The 25802-nt window shown below is 44.7% G+C and overlaps 1 protein-coding gene across 1 annotated transcript in view; it reads right to left on the reverse strand.

The window, feature by feature from the left end:
* ABCA4 (ATP binding cassette subfamily A member 4) overlaps positions 1–25802 on the reverse strand; it is a 193023-nt gene that overhangs the window by 121200 nt on the left and 46021 nt on the right. Inside the window, exons 12-14 of the mRNA XM_070746513.1 lie at positions 24167–24364; positions 13844–14049; positions 8992–9168 (exon numbers count right to left, since the gene is read on the reverse strand). Coding sequence (XP_070602614.1) covers positions 8992–9168; positions 13844–14049; positions 24167–24364 — 581 coding nt within the window. The remainder of the gene's footprint in view (positions 1–8991; positions 9169–13843; positions 14050–24166; positions 24365–25802) is intronic.

Here is a 25802-nt window from a genome sequence, read left to right on the forward strand (position 1 = left end):
AAATTTACAACAGAAACCCTGTGAAGTAAGTAGTCCCAGGTTGTGGGACTCGGGATGTCTCCAGAGTTTCCCAGTCCTAATTCATTGCCTTAAGCACTTTCCCCCTGTGAAGCTTTTGCTACATATTTCTCATTTTCATGTAAGAATTTTGGCATTATTAGCATGGAGCAAAACCAATTAACAACAACTTCGAGATCTCTTCTTGGTATGTGGAGAAGTGACCTGAGGATGATGATTGATGACAAATCAAAGGAATGCGATGCCTTGGGAGAGGAGAGAACCAGACCTCTGCCTGAGCTTTACTCCTTGAACCTGATAAAATTCCACTCTCGGGCCTGCTTATTGTTTGTAAATTTGAAGAAGCCATAGAATGCAACACTGCAAATTTTACAAGTCCCCTGATTCACATTATTTATTTATTTTTATTTCGCGATACTTTAGAGCAGCATTCTTCCAAATAATATCCAATATAATGCTGTGCAATAAATAAATAAACAAACTAACAAACAAACAAACAAACAAACAAATAAATAAATAAATAAAGGGCAAAATAAAGATATCCTGTATTTTCACAGAGACCTCTGTGCATGTCTGAGGTGAGAATCTCTGAGGTGAGATTTTAAATTCCTATTTTCTTGGTTTTACACTTTAACATCTTAGTTTGTTGCCTCAGATGTGGTAGAACTATATAGCCCAGTGATGGCGAACCTGACAACCAGCTGACCAGTGCACATACGTGCTTTGGAAACCCTACGACCAGCTGGCCCAGGGGCAACAGCCCTTGTGCCCACAGAAAGAGATCTGTGTGCCACCTTTGGCACGCGTTCGCCATCAGAGTTATGGCCATAGTTCCCTCTAAGCTGAGCAGTGAGCAATCGCTCACTTAAAAATCATCATCAACTCAGAGTTTTCCAAACCTGCCCAGAAGCCGAGAGGGAAACAGTGAGAGGGAAGGAGAGAGAGAGGAAGAGAGGAAGAGAGAGAAACAGATAGAAAAAAGAGAGGAAGGAAAAGAGAAAGAAAAAGAATGGGAGTAAGGAAGAGAGAAAGAAAATCAAAATCTAGTTTGAAACTAGTTCAACTATTTAAGTGGCTTTTTGATATTGATAGAGTTGCCCTATTATGAGCTCACTGTTATAGACACACAGTACAGTATTTTATTTTGAAATTCTCTGAGGCAAAACAGGGTGGGTTTTTTATTTGTTTGTTTGTTTGTTTGTTTATTAATTATTTCTGTGCCGCCCAGTCCCAAAGGGACTGCCGCTCAGACACTATACTTTTCCGCCCCCCCCAAAAAAAAAAATTAGAGGGAACACTGGTTATGGCCTGTCAGCTATTAACCAAAATCAATGGCGATTCCATCCTTTCCACACATCCTGAGAGCATAAGATTGGGTAAGGCTGCCTTATTTCCTGTGTTGAAATATGCTGGCCCAAAATAAAAAACATCAAACTGCCTCAATGGTTTGCAAAGGCGATTTGTAACCCCCCCCCCCCACCCACCCCACCCCCCGTGTACTGCATTGCACTACATTGGGACGTAGAGAAAAGCCTTGAACAAATTAAATATTTTACCATATCCCAAATGTTAGCCAGAAACAGAGTAAAGGATTGGTTGTTTTGGAGCACAGTTTTTTTTAAACAAGATAATAAGAGGTATGACGGAAGAGACCAGTATTTTAATAATGGCCTTTGGTTACCTTTTAATTAGAGAGTCAGTTTGAGGTAGTGGTGAAGGTGTTGGCTAGAAACCAGAGATGGTGAGTTCTAGGCCTCCCTTAAACATGAAAGGCCCCAGATGACTTTGGTCATTCACTCTCTCCAGCCCATCTTACAGGGTTGTTATTGTGAGGAAAGTAGCAGCCAATGGTATTAGGTAGCTTTGCCACTTTGCATTGAGGAGGCATAAAAATCTTATTTTTATGGCTCATTGCATAGTCAACCAACTTTTGAGACTGGATTTGACATTTTTATTCACCTATGGAGCCCTTATCAAGGATAGGCAGACGTTTTTGCTTGATGTTATTAAAAGTATCATATGATGCAAGCTCTTCCAAGCTCTTTTTAAAAGATTTTTAATTATATTAATTTCCTTTTGCTACTGACTGGTGGTGGTGATTATTATTTCTATTATTTCAATGAGGTTAGATAAATGGACTTTATATTAAATGTTAAAAATATTAGCTTGCTAACATCTAGATAATCGGTACCGAAAAATAATGCATTATTATTAGAAGAGGAATGATCCCTACCATCATGGCATAAGTATGTATTGGGTGAAAAACAACTTGTTTGTTTGTTCTAGCCTGACCTGAACCTTGCATGATTCAACATCATTGAATGATCCGCATTCTAATGTGGCAGAGAGTGACAAGCCTTTCAGCACACCTGTATTCTCTTTTTTATTTTTTGAAAATGAACTGAATACTTTCCCTGATTAAAAGAGTTTAGAAAAACAGCCGTAAATTTGCAACAACTTTTCCTTCATTCTCTTGTAGCTGATGGATTAATATATTTTTTTGCAATAAACGTGGTATTCTTATTGTTTTCTATTTTAAGTAGAGAGAATGTTATGTTCTACATTTGTTATCTCAGATTTAACTAACACAGTTCTGATTCCTTGGTAAGGAAATTTGTCTAAGACTTCATGTTCTAGAACAGTGATGGCTAACCTTTTTGTCATCGTGGGCCAAAAGCGCATCGGAGCAGAATATCTCCGGGACTGCCTTCTGCTGCACGAATCCCAGCGACCGGTTAGGTCCCACAGAGTCGGCCTTCTTCGCGTCCCGTCGACTAAACATTGTCGTCTGGTGGGACCCTGTGGTGGCTCCGACCCTCTGGAACCAGCTCCCCCCTGAGATTAGGATTGCCCCCACCCTCCTTGCCTTTCGTAAACTCCTTAAAACCCACCTCTGCCGTCAGGCATGGGGGAACTGAAACATCTCCCCCTTGCCCATGTTATTTTGGTGTTTGATTGATTGTGTGCTTGTTTTTTATATATATTGGGATTGTTTTATGAATTTCTTAACTTAAAATTGTAATTGGATTGGTGGGTATTGGATTTGTCACTATGTACTGCTTTTGCCATTGTTGTGAGCCGCCCCGAGTCTGCGGAGAGGGGCGGCATATAAATCCAATAAATCTAATCTAATCTAAGCGTGCAAGATAGCATGGCTGCACCTATAATGCAATGCATGTGTGACTCTTCTATGCGCCCCATCCCCATATGTCCCCACACATGCACCCCTCGGGTGCACACACAAACCCTAAGCATGTGCATGTGACCCCTTGCGTTCTCCCAGCCCCTTGCATGTATGCACAGGAGTCTCCACATGCACCCTGTGTCCCCTCACCCATTTTTGGCTTCTAGAGTGGTACAGTAGACTTTCCAGGCCCAAAAAGAGGCGTGGGAGGCATGTGCATCCCCCTGCGCCCTGTTTTGGCCCTGGAAGACCTACACCTTTTTTTCCTCGGGTGCCGAAAGAGCATGGGTGTGTGCTATCGCATATGCATGAGTGCCCAAACCCATAATTCAATGCCTGTGCAGGGCGAAAACAGCTTCCCTCGCGCCCCCCCCCCCCCGAGGCCCTCTGGAAGCCAGAAGCAACCTGTTTCCCAACTTCTGATGGGCCAAGTAGGCTCTTGTTTTGCCCTCCCGAGGCTCCAAAGGCTTCTCTGGAGCCAGGGGGGTGTAAAAACGCCCTTCCCCATTCCCCCGGAGTCCCTCTGCAAGCCAAAAACGCCCTTCCAGACCCTCTATGAGAGCTAAAAACCAGCTGGCCAGCACACACATGCACACTGGAGCTGAGCTAGGACAATGGCTCCCATGCCAGCAGATATGGCTCCGTGTATCATCTGTGGCACCCGTGCCATAGGTTCGCCATCACTGACCTACGCCAACCTGGAAGCCAAAATGTGATGTGGGGGCACCATGCGAGGCCCCCAAATGCAGTGTAAGAACCCCCTGTGTTTGCGCCCTGTGCATGTGTGCCCATGTCCCTGTGTGCACCCTGCGCATGTGCAGCAGAGGCCCGAAGACCAGATGGCTGGCGGGAGCCATGTATGCATGCAAGATGGCGCTGGGCTGGGGCAACATTTGGCATGCCTGCAGAGAGGGCTCTGCTTGCCACAGGTTTTGTTGTATCCTGAAATGGCTACCTTGTAATTCCTGTAAATAGTTTGTTCCTCTTTCCAGCGCTGTCTGAGCCGAAGCAGGAAGTCGCTCCTGATTGGCTCAGACGCGGCCGGCTCTAGCTTTGGCGGGAACCGCAAATGTATAAAAGGAGCGGTTTCTCCAAGCAGAGTCAGTCGGTACTCGCTGAATTGTCACTTTGCCTTGCTGAGCTGTCACTTGTTCTCTGAGCTGAATAAAAGTACCGATTGCTTGAACCCTGCCTCTGGGTCAACTTCACTGGCGACGAACGGACGGAAGAAACATCGCGTGCAACATGAACAAAGTCCAGATCGGCCAGGCTCCGGAACTCTTCGATCCCGAGAAAACAACCTGGGACGAATACATGGCCACCTTCGAGATCTTCCTCGAGGCGGCGGGAATAGAGGACGCCGAAGCCGATCGCAGACTGGCTATTTTCCTTAATTACTGCGGCCCAGAAATCCGTGGACTTGCCCAGACTCTCACCGAACCGCAGCAAGCAAGAACCGTAGCGTGGGACGTCCTACAGGAAAAGCTAGCGAGCCATTTCAAACCGACCAAACCGGCCATGGTTTTTCGGCATCAATTTTCCATGATGGCTCAGAAGGAAACCGAGTCAATCAACCAGTTTACAACGCGGCTTCGAACGGTACTTGCTCAATGCAAGTTTAAAGACCCGGAAGCTCGCCTCACCGACGCCCTGGTTTTCGGCATGAAAAGAGCCACAGTGAGAAATAAACTCCTCACCGAAGAAGAGCCGACTCTACAAACCGTGATTAAACTAGCGCAAACCGCAGAAGCAGCCGACGCAGCGGCTAGAGAATTGAAAGAGCACGGAAGGCGAGAACTCATTGCCAAAATTGACTCTGCGTCTCCCAGCGCCGTGGAAACAGACGACCTCGGCCAACCAACTCACAGCGGGGACAACTGCCTCCTGGTGCAAGACCAGCCGAGACACCTTAGAGCTACTCACCCAGCCCCCTGCGCGGGCTGCCGGGGAAATCACCAGCGCCATCGATGCCCTTTCCGAGACGCTACATGCCGCCGCTGCAACCGTAGAGGCCACATCGCCATCGCATGCAGAGCAACAGCACCAGAAGAAACATTCGCCACACCGCAATACCAGCGACCACAAAACCAGACCCCTCAATCGCGAGAAAGGAGACCATTCCGCAACTCGGGTCAAAGGAACTACCCAACCGCTAACCGCGACTACTATAGAGGTAACTCTCAATTTTCCGTGAATAACACGGCAACCAAAAAGGGGGCTAAAATTGTTATCTCACTGTTACTAAATAGCCAGCCTTGCTCAATGGAGCTGGATACGGGCTCTAGATATACTATCATGCCTTGGGAGAAGTTTAAACTGTATATGCCTAATGTGTCTAAGGCTGATCTAAATCAAACCTCTTTGGTGATCAGAGACTTTCAAGGGGGGATAATCTCGGTCCTGGGAACAGCAAATGTACCTATTGCATTCAAGAATGTTAAATGTACCCTTCCCATGCTTATTGTAACGGGGGCCAAGCACTCTTCTGGGTTTAGCGTGGATGGAACCGTTGGGGATCGAAATTTCGGGTGTGTATAATGTAAACTGTGATAATATGCCTAACTTTGTGAAAGAGTTCCCTGAAGTGTTCAGCCCCTCCTTGGGATTGTATAAGGGGCCCCCCATATCATTCTCTATTGACTCCAAGGTCCCATCGATCAGACTAAAACCTCGCAGGGTTCCCCTTCCGCTTCTCCCCAAACTAGACATACAGCTGGACAAACTCATTAGCCAAGGTATTTTGGTCCCTGTGGAACAAGGGCCATGGGAAACTCCCATAGTTACACCTCTGAAGCCAGATGGATCCCTAAGAGTTTGCGCTGATTACAAATCGACCCTGAATAAGGCACTCCAACACCACCCCTACCCCATCCCAGTTGTGCAACAACTTCTACACTCCCTGGGGGAGGGGAAAAGGTTCGCAAAGATCGACCTGGCGCAAGCTTACCAGCAACTTCCGGTCGACGAACAAACAGCAAACGCACAAACAATTGTAACGCACAGGGGAGCTTTCAAATGCACGAGGTTACAGTTTGGGGTAAGCATAGCCCCAGGAATATTCCAGAGCATTATGGAACGCCTATTGTCAGGGGTAAATGGGGCCATTCCATACTTTGATGACATCTTAATTGCAGGGGAAAACCAGGAACAAGTAAACAAAAGGATAAGGGAAGTACTTAAGAGGTTACAGGACAAAGGGTTAAGAATCAAGCCTGATAAATGTGTCTGGGGAACCAACAGTATAGAATTCCTAGGATATAAAATAGATAAAGAAGGTATCCACCCCACAACAGAAAAGCTGAGAGCGATTAGAGAAGCCCCAGAACCACGAGATAAGAATGAGCTGCAGGCATTTTTAGGCCTCCTTAATTTTTATTCTGTTTTTTTAAAGCAGAAGGCAACAGTAGCAGAGCCTCTCCATCGTTTACTCCAGAAGGAAGCCCGCTGGACATGGGGGAAAACTGAACGTGAGGCTTTTTCTCAAATAAAGAATTTATTAACTTCTAAAAGTGTAGTAGTCCAATATAGTGCTTCACTACCAATTAGGCTCACGTGCGACGCTTCGCCGTACGGCATAGGAGGAGTTCTAGCTCACGTTCTACCTAATAGGACAGAGGCCCCAATAGCATTTTTCTCAAGAACCATGACCAGCACAGAGAGGAATTATAGCCAGTTAGACAAGGAGGCTCTAGCTTTAGTGGCAGGGGTAAAGAAGTTTCACAATTATATTTTTGGAAGAAGTTTTGAACTAGTCACTGACCACAAGCCCCTACTGGGTCTGCTAGCCCCCAACAAGCCCACTCCACCTTTTATGTCTCCAAGACTAATCAGATGGGCTCTTTTCCTCTCAGGGTACCAGTATGAGCTCACCCACAAGGGGGGGAAGGAAATCAATCACGCAGACGGCCTCAGCAGGTGCCCCATAACAGACTTAGTGGAAGACCCTGTTCCTTCCACAGATGTGTTAATGATAGAACTCGAGGATAACCCACTAACCACGGCCAAAGAGGTAGCTGCACACACGCAGCAAGATCCAATCCTTAAACAAGTGGTGAACTGTGTACTAAAGGGATGGCAAAATGATATTGTGAAACCTGAATTGTGTGATTTTAAAAACAAAAGACTTGAGTTATCTTATGTAAAGGGTTGCCTGTTGTGGGGAGATAGAGTGATCATCCCCAAAAGCCTGAGGGAAAAGGTACTCAAAATGTTACATGTGGGTCATCCTGGGATTGTCAGGATGAAGAGCCTAGCAAGGGGGCATTTATGGTGGCCAGGGCTGGATGCTGACATTGAAAGTTGGGTCTCAAAGTGTGAACCATGCCAAGAGTCACGGCCTAGTCCCCCCAAAACAACTCCGGCTGAGTGGGAGCAGCCTGCTGGTCCTTGGTCAAGAATCCACATTGACTTTGCTGGCCCAGTGGGGTCCCAGTATTTTCTAATAGTGGTTGATGCTTTCTCCAAATGGGTGGAAATAATAGCAATGAACAACATAACCACAAGTGCCACCATCAAGGTATTGAGTAGACTGTTTGCATCCCATGGTTGCCCAGATATCTTAGTGTCTGACAATGGGCCACAGCTAACAGCCAGGCAATTCGAATTGTTCTTAGATGGCCTAGGGGTCAGGCATGCCCTCATCTCGCCTTATTCGCCCTGGGCTAATGGATTGGCAGAACGTTACGTTCGTGTGGCAAAGGAGGCATTGCGCAGGTCAGGCCCTGGGGATGTACAACAAAACTTGGACCAATTCTTACTCACCCAACACATTACCCCTAACTCGCACACACATGTAAGCCCTGCAGAGTTACTGATGGGGAGGAAATTGAGGTCACCACTAGACAGGTTGAACCCAAGGTTCTGTGTTAATAATAACCAAATGTGTGTAAAACCTGAAAGAGAAATGTATTTGGGACAAAATGTATATGTAAAAAGTTTTGATGGAAATGTAAACTGGATGAAAGGAATTGTTGTTAAGCAAAATGCACCAAAGACTTATATCGTAAAATTAGAGGATGGTCGTTTGTGGAAACGACACATAGACCACATTCGGAAGCGAACAGAAAATCAATTGACACAAACCGCTGACATGGACTCTCCCCCTTCAACAGACTTTAGCACATTGCCCGAGTTAAGAAATATGCAAAGAGACTTATCGGGCCAGGGGGAACCATCCAGCGACGCCGAGCCATCCTCGTCCTCCAAAGCCTTCGTTGGGCCTGCCAGACAAAGTCCACCGCACCGGGAGAACAGCGGCGAGCCATCCTCCACAGTCGGTGTCGAAGGAGAAATTGTACTGCGCAGGTCAGCGCGAGCTCCTCAGAGGCCCCACCGATTGGACGACTTTGTCACATGGCTTTCGTGATGGATGTGTCCAACTATGAGGGGAGGGGTGTTGTATCCTGAAATGGCTACCTTGTAATTCCTGTAAATAGTTTGTTCCTCTTTCCAGCGCTGTCTGAGCCGAAGCAGGAAGTCGCTCCTGATTGGCTCAGACGCGGCCGGCTCTAGCTTTGGCGGGAACCGCAAATGTATAAAAGGAGCGGTTTCTCCAAGCAGAGTCAGTCGGTACTCGCTGAATTGTCACTTTGCCTTGCTGAGCTGTCACTTGTTCTCTGAGCTGAATAAAAGTACCGATTGCTTGAACCCTGCCTCTGGGTCTACTTCAGGTTTGCCATCAGTGTTCTAGAATCTCTAGCATGATCAAAAGTCCAACAGTGTAATTTGCAAGACTCAAAGTGCCACCTGGCTAGCCACACAGTTAGTTATTGGACACAGATCACACTTACACATCATCTACAAAGCAGGGATAGGGCATTTGTTGTAGATATATCCCTGAAGGCACATCCACACTGGTCTGGGTTTTAATGATCCCTTGCTCGATCATGTCTTGCAGATAAGCAAACCCTCCCCAGATGTAGCGCAGATCATCCACTGGGTCAGCTCTTGGCCCAGGATCCCAGTATCTGTAGAGACAAAGCACAGATTTTGGATGCAGTTTTCTTTTATCACTTTATAACTGCAGAATCAGTCATTTTTCTGCCAAAAAAAAGAAATCAAATTTCACAGGTAAAATGATCAGATCACCTTTTATTTGGAACAAAGGAGGAATCTCGTGACAATTTAAAGGCTATAAATATATCCTGTGCTAAACCTTTGCAGAAGCAATTTGTGGGTCTATTTATATGCTCAAGAACATTAAAGTTCGGTTGTTTTAAAAAGTCAGATGGAAGCACAGAGAGTTAGATAAGTTTATTTTCCAACTAACTCCCATGCTTAGGGTTGAATTTGTGTTAGTTCTAATAAAAAGGCATTATGCTTTGTCATGGTACGTGTGCTTTCTCTTTCTCTCCCTCTGGGTAGTTGTATGATAACATTATGATTATAATTGTATGATAACTCATGATAACATTTTATATTTACCAGCAGCCCACTGTTTGAGATACCTAAAGGTTACACTTTGGCCTGCAGTTAATTATTATATACATAACAGTCATCCATACATTTACCAGCCTTCTTTCCTGTAATTATTTATTTACTTACTTACTTACTTACTTACTTACTTACTTACTTACTTACTTACTTACTTACTTACCGTATATACTCAAGTATAAGTCGCTCCGACTATAAGTCGAGGCCCCTACTTTTGCCACAAAATTGGGGTAAATTTATTGACCCGTGTATAAGTCGAGGATGGAAAATGCAGCGGCTACTGGTAACTTATTAAAATGGAAACCAATAAAATTACATCAATTGAGGCATCAGTAGAGTAAATGTTTTAGAATATTTATTTCAAAGAAAACCAGTAAACTAGCTCTGTAAGTTTAAAAGAGGGTAAAAAGGTATATGTACCCCAAGGCAGTATAGGCAAAAAAATTGCAAGTACTGTACTTACCTCAAGCCCCCACTGCTCCTGCTGGTTTGGGTTAGGGTTACGATATTTGGCCTCTCCTTGCCTCAAAGAGATACAATTTCCCTCTCTATTTACTATTACTGAACATCCAAAATATACTATTTAATTCTATGTATATATGCCATATGTATACATACATATTACACACAGGCACACAAAAATATACCGTACATTGTTTACTATATAAACTGTATATGTACGGTATATTTACAGAGAGAGAGAGAGAGGGAGGGAGCTCTTGTAAAATTACCGGTATACTGTATACGGTACATTCAACCTCACTTACTGTAATAGGAAAAACAAACCCAGAGTCCACTTTCTGCCACACATTTAACCATAACTAGAACATTACACATATGGTACCTTCAGATGTACCAGTACTTCCCTAGCTTGCACATCATTGTTAGAGCTAGGAAATGCCATGGATTGAGTAAAATGTGGTGATTCTCACTGAACAACGCTTTTGTTTAACAACCACAATTTTGGGCTCAATTGTGGTCATAGGTCTTTCTTTCTTTCTGTCTGTCTGTCTGTCTCTCCTTCCTTCCTTTCTTCCTTCTTCCCCCCCTTTCTTTTTCTGTCTGCCTATCTTCTTTCCTTTTTCTTTCCTTCTTCAGTCCCTTCCCTCCCTCCCTTTCCTTTTTTGTCTTTTTTCCTTCCTACCATCTTTCTTTGTCTCTCTTCCTTTCTACCATCTTTTTTTTTCTTTCTTTCTGTCTTCCTTCTTTCCTAACTCCTTCCTTACTTCCCTCTCTCCCTCCCTCTTTCCTTGCCACCCAACTCCAACAGGACTCTGGGTAGCTCACAACAATCACAACAACTAAAAAGCAATATAAAATGTAACAACAATACAACAGCATATAGCATAAAATGCATAAATAACCCTTAAAATGCCTTGACACTGGCAATGAGTAAAATGCCAACTGTATAAGACTGGGACTTTAAGACAGAGGAGGGGGGCACCCCTGCTCAGGTGCAGAGCACAAAGCAGGGCTAAGTCTCCAAATGAAAGATGCAGAGAACTACCGTAATTTTCCTGGAAGGCTTGAGCACCGGTGCTTTTCATTCTAGAAAAACAACTCAGCCTGGCATCCCCCTCCCCCCTTCTCACCACGGAAATACCCATTGACAGAACGCCTGCCGGTGTCTCTTTCGGCTGCATCCACAGTTTACGTCACGCTCCCTTTAGCCTTCTGGGAGCCGTAGTGTCTCTTTGGGCAGAGCGGCTGAGCCCGCCTCCTCGAAAAGACTACAACTCCCAAGAGGCACCGGGAGGGAAGTGTGGGCGAAGGGGGCGGGCGCCCGCGGAGTTGGTCGTGGGAATAGAATGAAAAGGCAGTCAAGTCGGCAAAATAAAGGCGAGTGAGTGAGGGAAGGGAATATCGGGAGGGAATGGCTCACTGCTTTTCCACCCAGCCAGCCCCTTCCCACTGAGACGAGGGGGATCATGCAGTCTGGCAAACGTTTTTCACCTGGCAGGAGCCTTGGTGCGGGGCAGGCAGAAAGTGAAGTCCCGGCAAATGGATAGCTGGCTAGGACCACACGCTCCCATCCGCCCCTTGCCCTGGCCATTTCAGAGGACAACCTCCCTCCATCGGCCACTCCGGTAATTTTCTATTGGAAAAATCCATTGCTGCAATCCCAAACGGTCATTTTTTTAAAAAGCTGAGAAGCTGGGATTGCAGCAAGGAATCCCAGGGCGGGCGGGGGAGGTGCCTCCGTGGATATAATCACCTTCTTTTGGTGATTGCTGCCTGCTTGGAACCCCCATCACCGTCAGGTCGCGATTTCCTTTCCTACAACGAAAAGAGGCGGCACCTTCCTGAAGCGCTCGGTTAAGCGGCTGGAGGAAGGCGGGGAAATTGCCGCCTCTTTCGAGCTGAAGGAAAGGCAGACCACCACCTTTCTCTCAGCCACTTCCTGGAGACCGCTAAGGATAGCGCTCTGGGAGAGGGGGCAACTGCCCGGTTAAGAAAGAAAAATCCACCCCCTAGCCAAATGGCTTTTTTCCTGTTTAGCGCGGCGTTCGAGTGGTTGGCAGGTTCCTTTGCTTGCACGCAAGAGCCAACCACTCGAACGCCGCGCTAAACAAGAAAAAAGCCGTTTCGCTAGGGGTTGGATTCTTGCTTCTTAACCGGGCAGTTGCCCCCTCTCCCAGAGCGCTATCCTTAGTGGTCTCCAGGAAGCGGCTGAGGGAAAGACAGCCGTCTTTCAGCTTGAAAGAAGCGGCAACTGCCCGGTTAAGAAGGGAGATTCCACCCCCTAGCCAAACGGCTTTTTTCCTGTTTAGCGCTCGAACGCTGCGGTAACAGTAAAAAAGCCGTTTGGCTAGGGGATGGATTCTCCCTTCTTAACCGGGCAGCTGCAGCTTCTTTCTGTTTAGCGTAGCGTTCGAGCGCTAAACAGAAAGAAACGGCAACTGCCCGGTTAAGAAGGGAGAATCCACCCACTAGCCAAACGTCTTTTTTACTGTTACCGCAGCGTTCGAGCGCTAAACAGGAAAAAAGTCGTTTGGCTAGTGGGTGGATTCTCCCTTCTTAACCGGGCAGTTGCCGTTTCTTTCTGTTTAGCGCTCGAACGCTACGCTAAACAGAAAGAAGCTGCAGCTGCCCGGTTAAGAAGGGAGAATCCATCCCATAGCCAAACGTCTTTTTTACTGTTACCGCAGCGTTCGAGCGCTAAACAGGAAAAAAGTCGTTTGGCTAGTGGGTGGATTCTCCCTTCTTAAGCGGGCAGTTGCCGTTTCTTTCTGTTTAGCGCTCGAACGATACGCTAAACAGAAAGAAGCTGCAGCTGCCCGGTTAAGAAGGGAGAATCCATCCCCTAGCCAAACGGCTTTTTTACTGTTACCGCAGCGTTCGAGCGCTAAACAGGAAAAAAGCCATTTGGCTAGTGGGTGGATTCTCCCTTCTTAAACGGGCAGTTGCCGCTTCTTTCAAGCTGAAAGACGGCTGTCTTTCCCTAAGCCGCTTGCGCCCTCTTGTGGTGACCCGTCAGTCACCCGAGTATAAGTCGAGGTCGGGTTTTTCAGCCCATTTTTGGGCTAAAAAAACCCGACTTATACTCGAGTATATACGGTACTTATTGGATTTGTATGCCTCTCCTCTCCGCAGAATCGGGGTGGCTAACAACAGCAGTAAAACAGTATATAACAAAATCCAATACTAAAAACACTTAAAAACCCATTATATAAAAACCAATCATACATACAAACATACCATGCATAAAATTGTAAAGGCCTAGGGGGAAAGTGTATCTCAGTTCCCCCATGCCTGGCGGCAGAGGTGGGCTTTAAGCAGTTTACGAAAGGCAAGGAGGGTGGGGGCAATTCTAATCTCTGGGGGGAGTTGGTTCCAGAGGGTCGGGGCCGCCACAGAGAAGGCTCTTCCTCTGGGTCCCGCAAAGCAACATTGTTTGGTTGACGGGACCCGGAGAAGACCCACTCTGTGGGACTTAACTAGTCACTGGGATTCGTGCAGCAGAAGGCGGTCCCTGAGGTAATCTGGTCCGGTGCCATGAAGGGCTTTATAGGTCATAACCAACACTTTGAATTGTGATAAATTGCAATTCTCATTAGACCCCTTTGATGATTGGGGACGTCCAACAGATACGCAGAATCTCCTGTTGGGGAGAGCTTCTCTTGGCAATTCTGATTAATTTTGTCTCTCCAGTCACTGGTATCTGATTAGGCTCGGCTTGCATGCCTAAAGATTAGAAACCGTCCTTACCTATCTTTGATTTTGTTTGTTTTCTCCACAGCATCAATATCCATGCGTATCTTGTATTTCACGTGAGGTGGCAGTTGACCGTCCCTTGCATCCATGTCAAGAAAGACAACAGCAGCCCAAAATTTGTTTTCTTCCAGAAGGGAGCGAGCATGAAGAATCAACTCCATTTCATCAGCTAGGCCTTCAAACTTATCAAGGGTCAAGCACTGTGATAACAGAGGTGTCGAATGAGATAACGATAGCATTGTACTTATGTATGTAAATCACAATTTACCTACGATTTGGACACCAATACTGGTAGTTCTCTATATTCTCTATATAGGACCATTATATAAGATCACTCTGTCGGTGGTTCTCAACCTTTCTAATGCCGCAACCCCTTAATACAGTTCCTCATGTTGTGGTGACCCCCAACCATAAGTCTAGCGCCAATTCTCCCAACAGAGCTTTAAGCTGATTGGCAGGAAGGTCAGAGGGACACCCCTACTGTAAACGCCGATTGTAAAAATATGTTCCAAGGTGCCAGAATAGAAGCTTTAGTTCCTAACACCATGGGAAATTTGTCTTTTCTCATGGTCTTAGGTGATCCCTATGAAATGGTTGTATGGCCCCCAAAGGGGTCCCGACCCCCAGGTTGAGAACCACTGCACATACAACCCCAATTGAGCCCAAAATTTCTGTTGCTAGGTTTTGCCCCATTTTACGACCTTTCTTGCCACAGTTAAAAGTGAATTGCTGCAGTTGCGTTAAGTTAGCAACACAGTTGTTAAGTGAATTCTGGCTTCCCCTTCAACTTTACGTGTCAGAAGGTTGCAAAATCAAAAATGCACGAGCACACGATAGATATGAACTGAATGTAAACCACTGCAAACTCGACTGCAGAAAATATAACAGAATGGTTGGAATTGACTATCCGACTCTGTGGTTTCTTCTCCAAACCTCAAAAATGTTAACCTTAGACTGTCTACAGTCAACCTCACTCCATTCCTAAGAGATCTATAAGGGGAGTGCATAAGCACACCATTATGCCTACCGTTCCTGTCTTCCTGTACTATTGTCCTCATTTGTCTATGCTTTACTTATGTTTATACCTATACTTGCTATCTTGTACATGTTTGATAGATAGATAGAGAGAGAGAGAGAGATATGTACAATATGATCACATGACAACATGACACCGTAACTGTCATAAATATTAATCAGTTGCCGAGTGGCTGAATTTTGACCGTATAGACCAGTGTTTCCCAACCTTGGCAACTTGAAGATATTTGGACTTCAACTCCCAGAATTCCCCAGCCAGCAAATGTTGAAGTCCAAATATATCTTCAAGTTGCCAACTTTGGGAAACACTGGTATAGACCATGGAGATGCTGTCATGTGAAAAATGGTCATAAGTCACTTTTTTCAGGGCTGTTGTAACTGAACAATCAATAAAAGAACTGTTGTAATTCAAGGACAATCCATAGTGTTGCTTAGTGGAGAAATGGGTAGCGTACAAATGCAATGAATGAATAACAAATAACAAAGAAACGTGTTCCTGCTGAAGTCTGCAGAACTTTCGTCAAAATTAATCAGTCTTACATATCAACAATGCATATCAATAAAGCCAAAATAGGAGGAATTTGCAAATTAATTGAGGTTTGTATTCGGATGAGTATTGCATAATGAAAATAATTTGAAATTTGTATAATCTGGGTGAGTTATTCTATCCAGACTGATTGGCCTTGTGTCCTGATTATGAGACTTCAGAATCATTATACATGAGCATTGAGGGAGTCAGACAATAACCGGTCTATCCATTAAATTACCGTGTTTACCGAAAAATAAGACCCTATCTTATATACGGTATATTTTTTGAACCCTTAAATAAGTGCTTGCCATGCGCTCAAAAGCTCTATTGGCCTTATTATCAGGGGATGTCTTATTTTGGGGGAAACAGGGTAGGAGAATCAATTCTGCTGATTACAGGTATCATCAGTGGGTTTATTGGCATAGTTTTCCCTCTGCAATGACGTTTCAATTACAGTATTTATACAGAAAAACTACTGATCCCCTACAGGAGTTTTTATTCCATGTTCCTGCTTAGCACCAAGGAAAAAAGAAATCTCTTTGAAATATTTGTTACAGCCATGGATTCCTGCATGGGCATGGATTGGACTAGATAATTTCCAAATTCCTTTCAAATCTTTCTTTGGACAATAAAAAGGGTAAAATTAAAAAAAAACCTGGGGAGGCTTTCTAGTTGCTAAGGGGCATAAGAAAGTTAAAAATTCATTCCAGCTGAGTTTGACTGTTGGTGATGATATAGATACTTCCACCTTTTTTTTTTACCATCATGTAGAAGTCACTTGCTGCTCCCATTGCTTCCATGTTTTATTTTTAACTTTTCACTTTGCTATAGCTTTGAAATAAATGTACAGCGTTTCTGCATAATAAGAGTATAATGAAAAAAAAATTTTTTCAATAAAATTATTAATTCAGCGGAAAAATATTTAATGCTTTGGCTGGGAAGCAAAGCATGTATGCTGAATCATTTAATAGCTGTAATGCTTTAAATCTACAGATGCACAGAATTTTGTTGATTCTACTCTGATAACTTCCTGAATTATTATATAAATTGGAACATACTCATCTCCAGAAACGATTGTGCAGTTGCCTGGATTTTGCAATGCAAGTGTGTTCAAAAATCAGTACAGATGATAAGGTCCTATATTAAATGTGAGTTTGCTTCTTTCTTTAACCAAATAGTGGGGAAACCTGCCAGATCAGACTTACTTAACATAAGCAGAGCTGAGATAGATCAGATTTAGTGTCTCAGAGTTTTCCTAACCTCATTCTCAGGTTAAAATGCATTATAAAATTGTGATTGAAAGAAGAGAGACCAAAAGCTGTCATAAGTGTATTCCACACCTGAGGTTTATAATAACTACTGTCCTTTAGTGCAGAGACCTGAATGGAGCAATTGTCTCTGGAAGATCAGTCATTAAAGAAGTGTCTAGTCGGCTAGATAACAACCCCCAAGGAAAAACAAAGCTGAAACCATCACAATAAATGAGGGTGGTGGGTAGGTGGAAAGCTAATGTGAACCTATCACCTGGAAAATAAGCCTGGGAGAGCAAAACAAAATAAGTTCAAAGGGGGGGAAAGTGATGGTCATAAATAGCAGAGAGAATACTGCACACACAGCAATAGGTACACAATTGTGAGAGACTGAGTAGACTGGGAAACCCTTTTTCTTCTTTGTTTACAAGCCAATAAAACAAAGTTTAAATATAGAAAAACCAAACCTAAAATAATGAGAAGTATCAACCAACTTCTGCAAAGAATGGAAGAGAATAGACAAACAGTCAAGAGATAGCTGACCTACGAAGAAAGATAAATCAAATTATCTTAAAGGGACCATATCTTAATTTGCTCCCGATATATGGGAATGGGCAAATTCCTCTTAAAAAGAGTTTTCAAAATTCTTCATTTACCTCAGATTAGCAATAAAGTTACCCGACTGAAATTGTGATACAGGTAATCCTCAAATTACAACCACAAATTTCTGTTGCTAAGTGAGACATTTTTTAAGTGAATGTTATCCCATTTTAATTATCTTTCTTGCCACAATTTGTTAAGCATATCGCTGCAGTTGTTAAGTTAGTAACACAGTTAAGGGAATCTGCTTGTCAAAAGGCAGCAAAAAGTGATCACATGACCCCTGAGAGACACCAACCGTCATAAGTCAGTTGCCAAGTATCTCAATTTGGATCATGTGACTATAGGGATACTGCAGTGGTTGTAAAATGTGAAAAACGGTCATACGTCTCTTGCTTATGCTGTTGTAACTTTGAACGGTCACTAAAACTTATAAATCAAGGACAACCTTTAATTCTTTATTCCTTTATCTTCCTAGCTATGTGGGCATGACAATAATTCTGCTTGACTCTGAAATTCTTCCCACTCATGAAAGGCACTGGGAATAAAAAAGCATGGATGGATGAAAATGAAGACTGAGAATGCATCATTAATTTCAATATGAATACAGTGGTCCCTCGATCATCGCGAGGGTTCCGTTCCAGGACCCCTCGCGATGATCGATTTGTCGCGAAGTAGCGGTGCGGAAGTAAAAACACCATCTCGCTGCTGCTGCTTGTCCGCGCGCGTGCCGCCCGCCCCCCCCCCCGCGCTGTTGCTGGGGCCGCTTCTCAGCTGAGAAGCGGCCCTGGGGTTTCCCCGCGCGCGCGCGTGCTGCCCGCCCCCCCCGCGCTGTTGCTGGGGCCGCTTCTCAGCTGAGAAGCGGCCCTGGGGTTTCCCCGCGCGCGCGGCGTGCCGCCCGCCCCCCGCGCTGTTGCTGGGGCCGCTTCTCAGCTGAGAAGCGGCTCTGGGGTTTCCCCGCGCGTGCGCGTGCCGCCCGCCCCCCCGCGCTGTTGCTGGGGCCGCTTCTCAGCTGAGAAGCGGCCCTGGGGTTTCCCCGCGCGCGCGCGCGTGCCGCCCGCCCCCCCGCGCTGTTGCTGGGGCCGCTTCTCAGCTGAGAAGCGGCCCTGGGGTTTCCCCGCGCGCGCGCGCGCGCCGCCCGCCCCCCCGCGCTGTTGCTGGGGCCGCTTCTCAGCTGAGAAGCGGCCCTGGGGTTTCCCCGCGCGCGCCGCCCGCCCCCCCACGCTGTTGCTGGGGCCGCTTCTCAGCTGAGAAGCGGCCCTGGGGTTTCCCCGCGCGCGCGCGTGCTGCCCGCCCCCCCGCGCTGTTGCTGGGGCCGCTTCTCAGCTGAGAAGCGGCCCTGGGGTTTCCCCGCGCGCGCGCGCGCGCCGCCCGCCCCCCCCGCGCTGTTGCTGGGGCCGCTTCTCAGCTGAGAAGCGGCCCTGGGGTTTCCCCGCGCGCGCGCGTGCTGCCCGCCCCCCCGCGCTGTTGCTGGGGCCGCTTCTCAGCTGAGAAGCGGCCCTGGGGTTTCCCCGCGCGCCGCCCGCCCCCCCGCGCTGTTGCTGGGGCCGCTTCTCAGCTGAGAAGCGGCCCTGGGGTTTCCCGCGCGCGCGCGCGCGCCGCCCGCCCCCCCGCGCTGTTGCTGGGGCCGCTTCTCAGCTGAGAAGCGGCCCTGGGGTTTCCCCGCGCGCGCGCGCGTGCTGCCCGCCCCCCCGCGCTGTTGCTGGGGCCGCTTCTCAGCTGAGAAGCGGCCCTGGGGTTTCCCCGCGCGCGCGCGCGCGCCGCCCGCCCCCCCCGCGCTGTTGCTGGGGCCGCTTCTCAGCTGAGAAGCGGCCCTGGGGTTTCCCCGCGCGCGCGCGTGCTGCCCGCCCCCCCGCGCTGTTGCTGGGGCCGCTTCTCAGCTGAGAAGCGGCCCTGGGGTTTCCCCGCGCGCGCGCGCGCGCCGCCCGCCCCCCCACGCTGTTGCTGGGGCCGCTTCTCAGCTGAGAAGCAGCCCTGGGGTTTCCCCCCGCGCGCGCGTGCCGCCCGCCCCCCGCGCTGTTGCTGGGGCCGCTTCTCAGCTGAGAAGCGGCCCTGGGGTTTCCCCGCGCGCGTGCCGCCCACCCGCCCACGCCGTTGCTCGCGCCTTACCGGGGCAAGAGGGGGAAGACCCAGGGAAGCCTCTGCCCGGCGGGGAAACTCCACCATCTACGCATGCGTGGAAGGGCACGCATGCGCAGATGGTGGAGTTTACTTCCGGGTTGAAAACTCGCGATATAGCGTTTAGCGAAGATCGAGATCGCGAAACTCGAGGGACCACTGTATATGGAAATCAGAGAATCGGGACTGAACTGCATTGAATTTACAACCGTTTATTTATTTATTTTATTTATGAATCTAATTTATATGCCGCCCAACTCCTCAAGGGCTCTGGTAACCTTTCGAAGTTACAATGGCACTGATGACTTATGATTTTTTAACATGACCGTTGCAGTATCACCTGATCAAAATCCAGATTCTTGGCAACTGATTCGTATTTTTGATGGTTGCGGTGTCCTGCGGACATGTGATCACCTTTGGTATCCTTCAACAGGAAAACCAAATTCATTTATTAACAACCCATGTTACTAACTTCATAACTGCGAGAGCAATCATGGGCTTCCCAAGGCATGCCCATGTTACACCAACACTCTGCAGTCTGCATTGGTTGCCGATCAATTTCCGGTCACAATTTAAAGTGTTGGTTATGATCTATAAAGCCCTTCATGGCATCGGACCAGAATATCTCCAGGACTGCCTTCTGCCGCACGAATCCCAGTGACCAGTTAGGTCCCACAGAGTTGGCCTTCTCCGGGTCCCTTCGACTAAACAATGTCATTTGGTGGGACCCAGGAGAAGAGCCTTCTCTGTGGTGGCCCCGACCCTCTGGAACCAGCTCCTCCCAGATATCAGAGTTGCCCTCACCCTCCTTGCCTTTCGCAAGCGCCTTAAAACCCACCTCTGTGGTCAGGCATGGGGGAATTGAATTTTTTCCCTTCCCCCTAGGCTTATAGAATTTATTCATGGTATGCTTGTTTGTATGATTGGTCTCTTAAATTGGGGTTTTTAAGATTATTTTTAATATTAGATTTGTTACATTGTCTTCTTTATTGTTGTTAGCCGCCCCGAGTCTTCAAAGAGGGGCGGCATACAAATCAAATCAATGAATGAATGAATGAACAAACTGATTCTTTTAACTCAGGCAAGAGGGTTGTAAAATGGGGCAAAACGTACTTAACGATTGTCCTGCTTAGCAATGTTGAAATGTTGGACCCAATTGTGATCCTAAGTCAAGACTACTTTATCAAAAGTTTCTTTGATCCCATCTTTCAACTCTATCTGCTTCTTCGACTTTGCTAAGAGACCTGGCCAAAATCTGTCAGCATCTGTCTCCTGACATAAGCATTATACTTTGCTTAAGGTTAGGGCAGCAGGCTTCGTGAGTGACATCATATTTAACCATGTTTTTACTATTTTGGTATAAAGAAAATGGGTAAGTGTCAGAGCAAGGAACTACGGAAATGATAAAATCACCAAATATCTGTATGCCTCTTGTGCTTCCTAACTCCAAAATGAAGGAATGATGATCAGATTCTCAATGTTGGCAACTATTGTAAGGAGGTGACATTTTGTTTCTAAACTGACTGGGAAGAAATGTATTTAATTACTTCACCTAATGCCACAAAGCTAGTTTGTTTGATCTTATCGGCTTGATGGTCTCTTGCAGACCAACAACCAATAATTATGTACATCAAAGTCCTCACAGGCAACTTGTAATTTAAGAGACAGATTTCTCTGAAATGTAAAGTCTCCTTTGTTTAGCCCTGTCATCTGAAGAATTGTTATCTATTCTGGTAAAAGAGAATAGAGGGGAGGTCTTTGCAAGAGGATCAGGTTGCTGTTGATATATCAAAATAAACTCTGGCATTTAAAATAGCATGTAAGGATGGTAAGATTTTTGTCATGGATGCAATAAGAGAAATGTATTTAAATTAAGGATATGCTACCTGTGACCAGTGTTCCCTCTAATTTTTTTGGGGGGTGGGCGGAAAAGTATAGTGTCTGAGCGGCAGTCCCTTCGGGACTGGGCGGCACAGAAATAATAAATGAATGAATGAATGAATGAATGAATAAACAAACAAACAAACAAATAAAAAACCCACCCTGTTTTGCCTCAGAGAATTTCAAAATAAAATACTGTACTGTGTGTCTATAACAGTGAGCTCATAATAGGGCAACTATCAATATCAAAATGCCACTTAAATAGTTGAGCTAGTTTCAAACTAGATTTTGATTTTCTTTCTCTCTTCCTTACTCCCATTCTTTTTCTTTCTCTTTTCCTTCCTCTCTTTTTTCTGTTTCTCTCTCTTCCTCTCTCTCCTTCCCTCTCACTCTTTCCCTCTCACTCTTTCCCTCTCGGCTTCTGGGCAGGTTTGGAAAACTTTGAGTTGATGATGATTTTTAAGTGAGCGATTGCTCACTGCTCAGCTTAGAGGGAACTATGCCTGTGACAACAGTAAAGATGCCCTCAAGGTGAACTTGCTTTTTCTGTTGGTTTCATAGATACAACTATGTCGTTTTTTCAGATGTATAGAAGCAAATTCTCCCATTGTCATCTTCTGGGATTTTTTTTAAAAGAAGCTTTCCAGTCTAGCTTACAATTCTAGCATTCCTTAGCAAGACAGTATTCTCAAACCCATCTATGTTTACCTTCTGAACCTTATGTGGAAGATAGTTTAGAAAGTATCTGAAGACATTTCATTATTAGAGCTAAAGGTCAAACTTTATCTAACAATAACATGATTGTTATCATTAAGCGATGCTTTTTCTTTTTGCATTTAGTAGTCTAGACCAGAAAATTAAGGAGAAAAGTTGCTTTTCTTAATTTCCTGAAGGTTTGGTTTTATATTGGGGATGGGGAAAATATGTACCCCTAAGCTGGTTTGTTTTGTAGAGAGAATATCCTCCAGGTAAGTTTTCTAAACAAGATATAAAAGATATAAAGCAGGAAAAGTCCTAATCTTGATAGTGAAAGCAGAAAGCTTTAGTATGTTATTATCAAGGTAACTAACCTACATTGTTTGTTTCTCTTACTCTATGCATTCCCTACATTTAATGCTAATATGCCCTCCCCCGCCTCCACGAAAAATATGTAGAGTCACTTCAGAACTCTCAAGCACTCACTTTATATATACTTGATGGAAAAGCCAGGTTCAAATTAAATGACTAATATGTATTATTGCAAGTGTGTATATACCTAAAAAATCCAAAGATCCGAGTTTTGTTTTCATTCAACAGTACAGAATTTCATAATGTTTACCGCATATATGCTGTATATGTATTAAAAACAGGGGTCCCCAAACTTGGCAATTTTAAGACTTGTGGATTTGAACTCCCAGAATTCTCCAGGCAGTATAGCTGGCTGGAGAATTCTAAGAGTTAAAGTCCACAAGTCTTAAAATTGCCAAGTCTGAAGACCTCTGTATTAAAAGGTCATGGCTCAACGTTAGTGCATTGCCACAATGTGTTAAGTATTACAATTAAGACATTCGGTAAAATAATACAAAGTGCAAGTGATGGCATTACCAGACTGACCGTTTACAAAGAACTGATCACCTTTCTCCAATTAGACATCCGAAGTCTGCCTCACCTTGAGCCCCCACTTCAAAAGATGCCGAATCCTCACTGATGCTCATACAACCGCCCTTTCAAGCCCCAGGGAAGTAAGCCGCCCCGAGTTTGCGGAGAGGGGCGGCATATAAATCCAATAAACCTAAACCTAAACCTAATTGACCCATTGTTTCAATGAGCAATCATCCTGCCCTAAGCCAAAAGGTTCATGTTTGTGCTATCCTTTTGCCAAATACATAACATCACTCCACAAATCCAGGCGCAGCCAAATGTAAATATTTATCCAAAAGACTATTGTGATTCCTTCATCACATTTTGTACTTCTTCGACTGAAGTATCAAATGACTCTGTTCCAAAATGCTGTGAGAGGATATTCTCAGGGTAGCCAGTCATTCTGGAATTAAGATTTCGTTCACAGTTTCCTGAGTTTTCCCACTCAAATGACACCGGCGTCATATCTAAACCATGCTCCTAGACAAGATGTATTTGTAATGAGGTCATCTGAACCCTTTGCTTCTCCTTGTGTATTCTCCTTTACTCCCACCTGTGTGTTGGAGATCTAAATTGCTGTTTATATATGGTCTGAAAACCTGGAACAATCTTCCAAATAAATCACATGGGGGGGGGGAAACCCACTGAAACCTGAATTTGATTAAAGAAGTGCATAACGCCTGAAAAATTATAAGCATCGCTCCAATTGATTATTTAGTTATAACCATTTTTTTCATGATGAAGCCAATCTGCTCTAAGATAATAAATAGTTAAAGATATTGGCACTAAGACAATCCTCTATTGCAGTGTTTCCCAACCTTGGCAACTTGAAGGTATCTGGACTTCAACTCCCAGAATTCCTCAGCCAGCGAATGCACTGCTCTATTGCATGCTGCCTGAAGAGTTTGGGGAGCTGAAGTCAACGCATCTTAAAATTTGAGAAACACCAATCTAAGATAATTTGCCCCAGTTTGAACGTTTTCCACATTAGTTTACTTCAATTCCCAGAATTCTCCAGCCAGAATGAGTCATTAATGGGAATTCTGGAAATTGAAATTTATATATCTGGTACCTGGATAAGAATGGGCTAGTCTATACCTCAACATTAAGATTGAAGGTTATCTGAACAGCAGTAATTAATAACAGAAGTAGTAGTTGCAATTTACTTTTCGAAAAGAGCCTGGTCCAAAGCTACTTGTTATGCTTTCTGCAGTTAGATAAAGTCTCTGAGGATAATAAATCAGAAAAACTGTCTCTCTACCTTTTTTTTTAAGTAAAGCTTACCTCCAGGTATTGGTAAGCCATATGGAAAGTCTGATTGGCCATTCTGAAGACATTCCTCCAATCAAAATTCCTCATACCATCCTTTCTTTTCTCTGGGGGTCCATTATAGAGAAAATTGATAGCGGCTTCCACAGTTAAACCTTCACCACCAAATTGTTCATTTAAGAAACTTTTCACAGTGGGATTTTGCAAAGTGTCCTATAGGTTAAAAAAAAACAGTTTTAATTTCACAATCCAGCTGTGAAAGCACATGGCTGTTAAATGGGAAATGAATAGCACCTGCCAAATAACAGTTTTCCAGGTTTCACTTATTATGTAAACATAAATTCAGGAGAAAATGGCATTTCCAGGGAAATGTTTGACCCTTTACACACCTGCTGGTTGCCCACTTTAAATGCTGTGCCTCCAAGCCAGTTCCCCTCCCAGCTAGACTTCTAGTTTCAGAGCAATTAAACACAGGGTAGCACATTTATTGCTAAAGGAAGCAGTAAAGATCTCCCTGCTGGCTACTTGCTTAGTCTCACCCTTCATGGATTAAGACAAATGGCAACAGTAAAGTGGCATTAATAGAATTTTGTTTCAGTCCTGGAGTTGGAATTGCAACAACTCTAAATTACCAAGTATGGGCAATAAAAATCAATCATTAAGAACAGAAGCTCTTTTAGGGGGAAAAAATACATGCTATTTTTGAAAGCCCACCCAGCATTTTAGATTTGAATTTATACCTCTCTCGGAGGTTTTTTCACCATGTGGGTTAAAAATCTTGTCCCTAGCCACTTTTGCCTGAGATAGGAGTAAAAATCCAAAATTGGACAGCCCCAATTTTGGAAGATTACTCTAGAAATTTAATAGGTATTGTACATCCTGATGAGTGCCTAAAGTGAAAAAAAAGATTGCATTTGCATTTCGTTAATATTCACACAGAGAGACCTTCACTTGGTATTTTTCTCCTTTCTTTCTTTCTTTCTTTCTTTCTTTCTTTCTTTCTTTCTTTCTTTCTTCCTTTTTTCCTTCCTTCCTTCCTTCCTTTCTTTCTTTCTTTCTTGTTATGTTTTTTTTAGTGAAGATGTTCCGTGCATGTGATTTGGATTTTCTTTGTTCCTGGACGTCAAATGATTTTCAAATTTAGGAAAAAAATAAAATAGACTTGCCCATTTGCCTGTTAGATAGGTTATTGCAAAAACAAAAACAAAAAAAACCCCAACTCAAAACCATCCAGTAATTTCTACTAGATAGTTGATACAGCAATTTATTACTCTCAGGAAAGTCTTGGTCATATGAAATGATCTTCCATGAAATGAATGATTGTAAACTATTATACAACCATCTGTTTAGAAGCTTTGTATTGCTACAATATTTTTACAGAGAACGAGTCTTTCAAAATCTAGCAATACTGTTAACAAAATCTTGTTAACAGTATTGCCTGTTTTTAAGTATCAACCGAATTGCAGTGGCCATGAGTGCATGAACCCACTTTTGATTACAGAGATGCATCATGGAAGCAGAAAGTTGAAAACAAGGTAGAATGTTCCTGTTTAGGCCAGAATTTGCAATGCAGAAGGAACAATCCATCCTTCTTCCAAAGGTGGCTTCTGAGCCCTTCAATTTTTAAACTACAGCAAATTTTTGACCTGTT

This window comes from Erythrolamprus reginae, chromosome 3, assembly GCF_031021105.1.
Source record: "Erythrolamprus reginae isolate rEryReg1 chromosome 3, rEryReg1.hap1, whole genome shotgun sequence".
Taxonomy (NCBI): domain Eukaryota; kingdom Metazoa; phylum Chordata; class Lepidosauria; order Squamata; family Dipsadidae; genus Erythrolamprus; species Erythrolamprus reginae.